The sequence below is a fragment of the Acanthaster planci genome, linkage group LG08 (assembly GCF_054643075.1).
Source record: "Acanthaster planci isolate LZ-2023a linkage group LG08, COTS_SCS, whole genome shotgun sequence".
Classification (NCBI taxonomy): domain Eukaryota; kingdom Metazoa; phylum Echinodermata; class Asteroidea; order Valvatida; family Acanthasteridae; genus Acanthaster; species Acanthaster planci.
The window spans coordinates 5,411,482-5,422,658 of record NC_141784.1 but is presented as its reverse complement, the minus strand read 5'-3'; the positions used below and the strand labels follow the sequence as shown (position 1 = coordinate 5,422,658).

At 41.5% G+C, this 11,177-nt stretch overlaps 1 protein-coding gene across 18 annotated transcripts in view; it reads right to left on the bottom strand.

Annotated features, from left to right (window-relative positions):
* Window positions 1–533: 533 nt before the first annotated feature.
* Window positions 534–11,177, bottom strand: part of LOC110974447 (uncharacterized) — a 50,792-nt gene continuing 40,148 nt past the window's right edge. For all 18 annotated transcript variants that reach the window (XM_087140369.1, XM_087140371.1, XM_022226085.2 and 15 more), the window contains 14 exons: window positions 11,012–11,121; window positions 10,475–10,582; window positions 9,305–9,354; window positions 8,710–8,879; window positions 8,404–8,451; window positions 7,912–8,125; window positions 7,180–7,303; window positions 6,873–6,949; window positions 6,580–6,722; window positions 5,717–5,888; window positions 4,571–4,806; window positions 3,768–3,907; window positions 2,940–3,170; window positions 534–2,623 (listed from right to left, as the gene is read on the bottom strand). In XM_087140369.1, coding sequence (XP_086996495.1) covers window positions 2,415–2,623; window positions 2,940–3,170; window positions 3,768–3,907; window positions 4,571–4,806; window positions 5,717–5,888; window positions 6,580–6,722; window positions 6,873–6,949; window positions 7,180–7,303; window positions 7,912–8,125; window positions 8,404–8,451; window positions 8,710–8,879; window positions 9,305–9,354; window positions 10,475–10,582; window positions 11,012–11,121 — 2,032 coding nt within the window. In that variant the 3' untranslated portion in view covers window positions 534–2,414. The remainder of the gene's footprint in view (window positions 2,624–2,939; window positions 3,171–3,767; window positions 3,908–4,570; window positions 4,807–5,716; window positions 5,889–6,579; window positions 6,723–6,872; window positions 6,950–7,179; window positions 7,304–7,911; window positions 8,126–8,403; window positions 8,452–8,709; window positions 8,880–9,304; window positions 9,355–10,474; window positions 10,583–11,011; window positions 11,122–11,177) is intronic.

Sequence of the window (11,177 nt, the reverse complement as noted above, 5' to 3'; positions counted from 1 at the left end):
AGACATATAGTTGTCTTTGCCTTTGTGCTAATCATCAAGACTTCCAAGGTTCCTACAGACCTTGAGGTACACCTTGAGATGTGACAAACAAGGAAATGTCTTTAAAAAAAGCATAGTCCAGGGGCAGATAAGATGCCATCTTGATATCTGGTAGAACAAGTTTCCTGAATGTGGTCAGTTTGAGTTGGCATTGTGAAAAGTTTACATGTCTTTCTTTAGATGGAATAAAATTTGGAATGCTGAAATTGTTTTTATGGACAATTCTGCATGGGATAACTGTACACAGGGAGAAAAAAATTAAAACAGAGAGATTGCCATGGAAAACATTGCAAGGAACAGGCTTCTACCGGCTAATCAAGCTATTTCAATAGGTCAAAGTTCTATTGAGATTTGTGAACTTTAAAAATTGTTCAAATGGTTGTCAAGGCTTATGTTTACGGGATGCTTGAATGATGTATACGGAATGGTAATACTTCAAATAAATTGCTGTTTTCCAATTTTGTTTGACTCAAAGACCCACCGGACACCAGAAGAACTTTTTCTCTTGCTTTATTTACAATTAGATGTGCTGATGACCAAGCAAAATATATTCACTATTTTACAATTTGTAGCTGGAATGTAAAATCTGACAAATAACTAAACCTGAATTACACAAGTTGAGTTTATACAAAAACTGTTCAGTTTTTAATGGACGGATATTTTAACTGCTTCTTTCTGCTCTTTTTAATTTGAACACAGTGTTAAATCTTATCTCCTTAGCATGGAGAAATACCCACTTGGCCAATATTAACAGTACAGAATTGAGTTGCAATTTCTTTATGATGATATGGATAATTCCAGAAATCAGGGGTCCAAAAGTGTGACATTTTTGTGTCCCTGTTACATCTGACCTTTGTTTTTTGACATGGAATCACCGGAATTGATTTCAAAACTATTACTATTTGTTTGGCAGGTAATCTGCATTAATTCATAACTCTTGGAAATTACAAAATGTGTTCTGACCTTACAAAATCATACGTCAGATGTGACAGGGACACCAAAAGATGGACTCCTAATTTCTGGAATTACCTATATCCGAGTTGCATTGTTGAAGTAAAGTTTATCACTGGTCCTCAAAAGTCAACCACAGGTCAATGGGCCACAAGTCGGAAAATAATTGAACGAAGTGTGACAAAAACATTACATTGTCATGATGAAAAAAGCTGGTCCAATGACATGGTTCTAGTGTTAGAGGTATACATAAGAGTAATACATATGAGTCCAAACTCCAGGTTTGCCATACTTGGGCAGGAATCAGCCACAATGGCCTCTCTCCATGCAGGGGTATACATGGGTACTATGGTGGACAGAGATCAAACTGGGCTAATCTTGACCTGCTACGGAAACAGATCTCACGGCCCAGTGAGCAGAGACAATAATGGCAAAGTGTTTTCAGACTTCTGTGACAGAGAGTGATCTACTTGTTCATCCCCATTACCAGACTTAAGATTTACAATAAAACATAGCTTTTCAATGGCCTTAAATTACACTGTTGTTTGACAAATACTAACTTGTGTCATTGTGATATATATTGTGTACGTTATACCAAGCATTTATCCTTCATTTACACAATGTACACTGAAGACTTTACAAAAGGATAAAAAGGTCAACTTAATTTGTTTTTAAAGACTTGGAACTATTTAAAGACTTTGAAAGACTTGAACTACAAACCTCCTTTACACCAGTGTTGAATATGGGCGATTCACAATAGAGCACCTTCAAAAGTTTGTGACACATTGACCAATCACAGAGCGAGAAATCTGTCAACCCTTTCAAAACGCGCGCAATGGGTTGAAAGATTTCATGCAATGTGATTGGTCAACACGTTGCAAACTCTTGGAGGCCCGTATTGAAATCATTCAACTACACATCGGCATTTTAGAGAGTATTGAATAACATCACAGTCTGGTTAACATTAGCAATAGAAGCAATAGAGCAATGCGTGAACACGCTCTGTTTATTTTTGTTACTTAAACGTATGAACATTTACTCTGAGATTGATAATAAATGCATGATCAAAAGGTACCTCTTGAAGCTCCACGATTTTCCATCTTTTTTCACACAGAATATAGGTGTAAAGTTGTATTGTGGATGAGCGATTTCTCACTGAACTGACAGGACTATAGTTTCAAAAACCAACCATTCTAAATCCATGGAAATCTTATATTGTGTTAGACTTAAGACTTCAAGAAGTTGAGGACTCCAGCCAATGTTACTCTATATGGGACCTGATGTTTTGATACCTAGTGATTGTGTTGGGTCACTGCAAACTGATGGCTTCTGGTGGATTGAGAAAGCTACCAAACAAAGATTCCTTTGGAAATGGGATGACTGACATCAATACCTTGCCTGAGGCAACAGGTGACTAAACCCCGTCAAGTCTCTTTGTCTGGGGTAAAGCTACGCTCCGAGGATCGTGACACTGAACGCATCGAGATCTTGGTCACATGACCCAGCGATGTAACGTCTTCATTGTCTTCCGTTGCATCCGGCTCGACGGTGTTCATGAGGGGTGGGGACTGCCGAAGGGAGGAGCCAGGAGGGGTACGGGGTGGAGAGGGATGGGTGACTGGCCTTGACATGTCTGCCAAGGGGAAACACAAATCAACCAAAAGTGAGTTCCACTGAGGATCTAGACACGAGCTGATCCATCAAAATGACTCTCAAGGCCATTTTTCAGAAATCTTGTCTTAACTTGCAAACTGAGCTCTCAACAGTTTAGGTTTTAGTGGAATTAGTCTTTGTAAAATTACCTTTCATTTGAAAATTGTCAAATTTCATGGTAAACCCAGAAAGTCTTAGCACACTGGATGCACTGATCAATAACATTTAAAGACATATGAAACACATCCACAATTACTGGCAATTTCACCCTTTTCAGACTGTGACTGTCTTCTCACCTTTCCTCAGCACCGAACCACTAGATCCCGTGGTTCCTGACCTGCTACTCCCATTTGAACTCCGACCTCTGAACCCATCCTCCGGGGTGTTGTTGGGTGGCAGTTTGATTGGAGGCAAGGGCTGGTTGAGGGATAGGGCACTCTCGCTCAGAGCTCTACTGTGACGAGAACCGGCGCTGTTGGGTGTCTTAACAGCAAGGATGGCTGGTGAAGCTCGAGATCCTTCCGTGCCTGGTGCAAGAACAAAATGATTTAATAATTAATGAGATTGAGTTTTACTGTCAATTATTCGGATGCAGCAATGCTGAGGCATTGTCCAACAGTGGACCAGTAAGACTTGATGATACCTGTTTGTGTACAACTAAAATTCTAACTTCTGCTATCTCAATTCCGCCTTTTGAAGCTGATTTGTTCGAGACCACATGGAAGTTTCCAGAACAATGTCTGTCTTAGTTTGGAGACAATTTATGAGGATGTTTACACTGGTGATCACGGATACACTTGTGTGCCTCCCAGAATTGTCACCGAAGACTTTATGCTTGGTGCTTAAGAGCCTGTGAGGCAGTTTTGAAGTCAGGCCGTCAGCAAATTCATCACAAGTCCATCCCAGGTCATCCCGTCACAGGCTATTCAAATGAACTGTAACAAAAGCATTTCTTTGTTACCGTTCGTCCTGCTACTTGTCACTGGTGTCGTGATGGACTCAACTGCAACATGGCTGTGAGCAAAAACACTCGACAATTTATGCTGCTGGGAATACTGTCTGGTTTGAGAGTTGAGCAGCTCCTTATCAGATGCACCGACTCTGTGCGTATACGTTTACCATACCTGTGGAATTGGGCCTGCCTTGTTGTGTGACTTGACCCGGGTGGGCTGATGGTCGGTCGATGCTCATGTAGGACCGTACGCTAGCATTGGATGCGTTCACTAAGCGGTCATTGCTGGGTGGAAATGGCTTGGTCAGTGCGCTGAGAAAGAGAGAGATAACAATACCCAAATTAATCAATATTCACCTGTAAATCTTAGTTCTTGCAGAGTGTGGGGTGAGAATGGTAGGGAATGGCGGAAATAATATGGCAGTAAGCAAGACAACTAACGGCATCTTATCATTCCAGAATGCAAGGATAAATTGTCAGTCCGGGAAATGACCTGCAGGCTGACAGTCCTTTGTGCAGTCAGGAAGTTTGTGACAATAATAGGTTTTGATATCTGACAATATCGAATATTTAGTGTGCTGCAAAGAATTACCAAATTTTATTAAACTAGTGTCGTAGTCAAGTCCATTGAAATTCCCTGATATGCAATCACAAGTCTGTCACGAGCCATCCAGTCAAGTCAACAAGCTATTCAAATAAACTCTGACAAAAATTAACGCATTCCTCTGTCACTGCTCACCCTATTTCTTCTGACTGATCTTGTGAAAGGACTTGAGAATGGACTTGACTATAACGCTGAACTTGGAGGTAAACCACTGAACTTGGAGGTTAGAACTTTGAAAAAATCACAAAAACCTTGAGAATAATGTTCCAGAGGTACTCATTGAGCTCAGATGAATTCTGGCACTGTATGGGTGTGGCTAGCGGGCATTGTAATCACCTCAATCTTTTCTTTCTTTGTAAAGTCCGACCCACCTAACGGTATTCTGACCAATCAGCATGCGGTTCACGTCCAGCTCCAAGATCCGCGGTGTAGTAACCATGGAGAACCGGTCCTTGGCAGGGTCGCCAGCACCGCTGGGTGGGGCGAAGGAGGTGGACATGGCCCACATGGGCTGGGACTGGGGACCCACCAGGTGAACACTAGATCCTTTGATGGGGACCTCGTTGGCTTGGTCTGGGGCAGTTTGCCCATCAGTAGCAGTTGCATCCTGTAGAGGGTGTTGACAAAACTGATTCAGAAGGACTCGCATTTGATAAGCGTAGTTGTACATGTGGCTGTAAGAGTTATGTAAACCAGTTGATACGTAATCCAACAAAATGAGTCATACGCCGCAACAGTCACTTTTGTGCAGAAGGCCTTTCAAAGAATCTTACACCATGTAAATTAATAGGAACCCTCACTCACATAATACCCATTTTCATCAATCTGTTAAACTCAGTGATACATCATTTGCTCAGTTTGCTTCGTCTAATAGAAAACTCAAGCAGAGTTACGAGAAAAAAATTGACATTAAGACTCTTTTAAGACCAGGTCACATTTGATCAATTTTATTATATGTCCGACAGAGTGAAAGTGTATTTTGAGAGCACAATGGCTAAAGACCGACCACACTTCAATACAGTCATTTCTTTGTCTCACAAAAATATCAACATTATGGAACAGATTGGCACATGATTATCTTGATAATGGACAATGTCAGACATGACACTGTAATTACAACTCAACTGTTGGACCTTCGTTGCTTTTCTGTTCTTGTATCTGTGCACATGAAAAGTGCCAGCGCAACGGTGAAATATAAAAGCATTGATGTTTCTGTCTTGTAAAGGATAGGTAGCACTATGTGGGCGTCAATAAATTATACAGGATTTCTGTAATGTCACTCCATTCAGATCATGACGCTAAGAAATGACCACTGACAATGGAAGGTAACTAAAATTATATTATAAATAGATGTGCTTTTAAACTTCTTTTGGAAAAATGAAACAGTGTGCAGAGATCTGACATGGGAGGGTTCTGTGTTCCAAGGCGTTGGGCCTGAAATATTTGTGTCACCACAAAGTGAGAGATGGCACACTGATGTGTGACCTTGGCCAGCAGTTAAGCAGCATGATCCTTACCTGTGTGGAAGGCCTCATGAGGGCACTCTTGACAGGGTGCTGGGAGGCAGGGGTAGGTGCAGGGACCATGTTGAGTGGGGTACCGTCACGCAACGGGGTGATGGGTTTCAGGAAGGGCTTGGGCCGGTAGTTGTCGCTGATCCGGCTCTGCTGGTAGTGTGGAATCTGGTTTCTGAAGGTCACAGCGTGCACAGGAAGAAAATCCAATGATGATGAATATAGAAATTTGACAACAGATCTCTATCATGGGGCAGCCATCTTGCTTTTCTACCATTCAAAGCAATGTAACCAAACTGTGGCTGGCAGGGAATAGTTTGTTCCCTTTTATCATTAAGTGAAATCTTAATGCTACTGCCATTGGGTTGACAGGGAACAAGACAAACATGGTAGCATCATAATAATAGCCCATAGGGTGTCGCTCATGAAATCGGTTTCTTAGAGCTGCTAAACAGTTAGCACAAAAGTTGAGTTCAGGATTGTTGAAAAAGATGCTAGTGCTGAGTACTGTTTCACAATAAAGATATGCCAATGGTTTCTTTGCATTAAAAATTCATACTGTGCTTACTGCTTAAACAGACAGAGGCTAGTAGCACAAAATCAGTCGTGAAGCAATTTACGTTTATCATTTATAATAAAAATGTAAAACTTGGTCAGTCCAGCTGGGCAGAATCCCGAGTAACGAAGAAGGAACTGGTAACTAGTCAACAATATGCAACCGGGAGGGATTCGAACCATGGACATCACTACAGAAGGCAGCAGAGGGTCAGGACAAACCCAACCACCGCACCATCCCCCAAACACTTGGAATAATATAATCAGGGAGGCTCCACCATCAAGCTGGAGTTTCCGGTCTTCTCTCTCACCTTCCTTTCCAGGACAGTATCGGCTTGATCATAAAGATGCCGGATTCCTCCTCCACTTTCCGCAACGCTTCCATCAACATTTGAGCCAGGTGTAGACGTTCTGAGGCAAGATTGTCCATCTGATCGCCCCAACGCTGTGCCCTCTACAAATCCAGAGAAGAAACACTCATTAGGTTTAGGGAAAACCTTTGTATCTTGTACTAGCAACAGCTTACAATTTAATGAACTGTGACATTTGTTCACAGAGAAAAAATCCAAGTGAAAACGATTTATAATATTCAATATTCTCTCACCAGGCTCTGTAGTGCTTCCATTCTCTCCAATAATGCGTAGACTTCCTCATCTAAGGAGTTGCTCTGCCTCACGTTCTCTGGGGACAGAAGAACAAAATAAAAATTCAGAAAGTCAAAATTAAAGAGATCTGGATAGAATGAGTGAGAAGTTGCCAAGTTGAGACAAGAACTGATAAGAACTGATAAGAACTGACAAGAACTGACAAGTATTCTGCAATACAAGTTCTCAAACTTTGTAAAACTAATGAAGTTTCACACAATCGTAGGAACTTGACTCGCGTACACGTCAGAGAGACCTATTTTTTACCTTCAATCTGCTTCATGTGCATGTGATGAGTGTATTTTTTTGCCAGATGGACAAAGCGTTTCGCTGGTAGGACTGTATACTGATCCATGGTTTGCACCACTTCCATGTATCGCTGTGGCTCCAACTACAAAGAAATAATAGAAATACAACCCTTTGAAAGATTAGGTTTTTAAAAAACAATTTTTAGCAATTACTGAATTCAGTTGCCAAAACCTTGAACATGGTGCAAAAAAGGAATGTTTTGAGTGGTGATTGATTCAGGGAAAAAGTTTGGTGAGGTATTTGCTTCAGTTGTAACCTGGGGTGGACTTGCAGTTTGCTAGAGCACATGCAATCCTGAATTATAAATTTCTACAATTTCAGATATCTTACAAACTCGAGCATGACCTCAAATGCCCATTTGGATCAAAGGACATGAGAGCTTAAATTTTATCCATCCTGGACGTTTATTGAAGTTTCCTTGACTTTACTCTTCATTTTGCTAAGGATAACCCTAACCCTGAGCCCAAACGCCCCTACAACTCTTCACTAGGAAGAAACTTTGTGAAGACTTGGCTTAGTCTGCACAGGGTTTACACAGCCTGCATTAGCTAGACCTGTTTGTTCTTTGGTCCACACAGAGATGGACAATGACATTAGACTGTCACTCCAACCTTTTCATTTGTCACCAACGAGGGGCACCTATGCAAGGTGAAAGCACTCCCTAGGCCTCATCTTGGTGTACTCTCTCACCTTGCGTGCATTGACAGCTCTCTTGAGGGCTTTCTGGTTGCGCTCAGAGTCTGTTCTGGAGAAGATGATCGTGGGTTCTGTGTTTGGGTCAAAGCGGGCTGACATGCCGGACACTGCCGAGAAAGGTTTGGAAGGGGATCCCCCAAAGGCGGACAATTCATGCTGAAGCTCTTGAATGGTGTCCTGTAACTCCATCATCATCACAGCATTGTTGCTTTGGAGTTTGGCAAAAAAGAACATTATTTTAAAAAACAAAAACAGAAACACCCCCAAAAAATTCTTCTTACAGTTCCCCAAGTTGAATATTTATTTTTATTAAGGTTAGGTAGTATATGAGAACAGAATAACCCGTTTTTGAGTTCTCGAAAGGAAAGGGATTCACTTTAAATAAACCCATCTGGCTAGTAGATTATTTCGTTTGCTAGGAATAGGAAGATTTTTAGAGTGTACAAATATTGTACGTGGAAAATGAGTTTTTGGTTTTGCACTTACTTTAGCTTATCTTCATAATCTTTCTTCTGTTGGTCAAGACTGAATTTCCTGTGAGAAAAAGTGATGAGAAAAGATACATCCGGTGCAAAATAAGATTTCTGAAATAAAATGTATGTGTTACAAGGCAATCTTGTCAGTACACCCAACGTGGTGAAACTATGTCGCTACTGTATCCGACATGTAAGACATAATTTTTTCCTTTGATGTCTGCAAAACTGTTTGAGGTCTTCTTGGACCATTTGTTCATCAGTTCACTTGGTCATCAAATTTCATCTCAGTTTCAAGACCAATGACAGGGTTGCTTACAAATTCTCGTAATTTTCTCTTAGTTCTCGGACATCTGGGTCGGTGACTGCTGTCATCTCAACAGTAGATTCTGCTTCTATCGTCTGCTTGTCTTCCCTCTCTTCCTTCCTCAGGCTGGTTGTCTTGGAGGTATCTGCCTGCGTAGCAATCAGGGAGGATACAGCAGGCTCCTGCAAGGGGATAAACAAAAGTGACCAATCTTGGTTTTTTTTAAAGGTACCGTTTACAAACGCTAATGTGAGCTTGAACAGCCACACTTAACATAATAATCCTAGTTTCTTGAGTTCATTCCGACTCATGTTATGTTTGTTAGCACGGAAGATATGAGTCCTTCTGTTCTACTACGAGATATTTACAAGTTTTGCTACACTGTTATACCTGCTTGTTATACCTACTTCTGATATCTAGTAAATTAATCAAGTATTTATGAAACCAAACTGAACATCTTTTATTATGAATTTGTTACGAGCATGACTGTAAATGTTTACAAACATGAAATAAGCTGGAAAGAACAGCGCGGAACTTTACCCAATTTTCAGTCCACCAATGATGATATGATTCTGTGAAATGATGCTTCAGAAATACTCCTACTTACCATATCATTGTAGAGGTAGCTGTTGATGATGCTCGCTGCCTCCTTCAGAACTGGAAAGAAAATATCATCGACAAAATTGAGACATTGGTACAAAATGGACAATCCCTGTGACTAGCTGTCAGACACTGGTACAAAATGGACAATCCCTGTGACTAGCTGTCAGACACTGGCACAAAATGGACAATCCCTGTGACTAGCTGTCAGACACTGGTACAAAATGGACAACCCCTGTGACTAGCTGTCAGACACTGGTACAAAATGGACAACCCCTGTGACTAGCTGTCAGACACTGGTACAAAATGGACAACCCCTGTGACTAGCTGTCAGACACTGGTACAAAATGGACAACCCCTGTGACTAGCTGTCAGACACTGGTACAAAATGGACGACCCCTGTGGCTAGCTGTCAGACACTGGCACAAAATGGACAATCCCTGTGACTAGCTGTCAGAAACTGGTGCAAAATGGACAACCCCTGTGACTAGCTGTCAGACACTGGTACAAAATGGACAACCCCTGTGACTAGCTGTCAGACACTGGTACAAAATGGACAACCCCTGTGACTAGCTGTCAGACAATGGTACAAAATGGACAACCCCTGTGACTAGCTGTCAGACACTGGTACAAAATGGACAACCCCTGTGACTAGCTGTCAGACACTGGCACAAAATGGACGACCCCTGTGGCTAGCTGTCAGACACTGGTACAAAATGGACAACCCCTGTGACTAGCTGTCAGACACTGGTACAAAATGGACAACCCCTGTGACTAGCTGTCAGACACTGGCACAAAATGGACGACCCCTGTGGCTAGCTGTCAGACACTGGCACAAAATGGACAATCCCTGTGACTAGCTGTCAGACACTGGTACAAAATGGACAACCCCTGTGACTAGCTGTCAGACACTGGTACAAAATGGACAACCCCTGTGACTAGCTGTCAGACACTGGTACAAAATGGACAACCCCTGTGACTAGCTGTCAGACACTGGTACAAAATGGACGACCCCTGTGACTAGCTGTCAGCTGATTTTTGCTTCAGCGCAAAAAATAGCAAAGAAACATTTTCCACCATTCGATTTCGATTGGTAATAACAAAGAACGGGCCGAAACAATTTTCTTCTCCAAATTTCAGCTTTTCCAAGAATCATGTCCATAGCATCATTACTCACAGCTCATTATGTTGGTGGTCATCTCATACACCTGGTTCTGGACGTTGAGATTACGGTCGAAGGTCAGCTGACCAATATCCGCCAGCCTCTCTGCTGCTGACAGGAGATCTGTTGATGAAAAAAGGAGACAAACTTACTGATATCTATATGGATTATTCACCTCAGTAAAGGAAAAAAGTTACAAAGTTTATTTACAACTGTTTTATGCAAATAGCAATTTTGGAATATCTGTAACAAATTTGGAAGCAGCAAAGAAAATTAATCAGACAGTTGAGCTCTACAGAATCAAAAATTAAGCTTTTTCATATTTTAACTCATAATCACAGCTGAGATTTGTTCAAAGCAGCAATTTAATATGGCTTACTTTACATGCGGATTCCACAAAATTGTTTTAAAGGCAATCCACTTCTAGCATTATTCTACAGCTCACTATCACCGATGACTGTTCATATTTTATCCTTCAAATCATATTAGTATAAATGTTCTGATGGACGTCAAACAGGAAAGTGGAGACTTGGAATCAATGTCTGTCTGTACCTTTGTCACGGAGAGCAGTGATCAGGGAGTCTTTGAAGTCCATGACAATCTGATAGGCACGGAGATAGTCTTGTACTACTGGGTGTTCAGCGATGGACTCAACAGATTGCCTGGTAGGAGGGCACGGAGTAGAAAGGATGTCATTCACTTCAAGGAATTAGCTTCC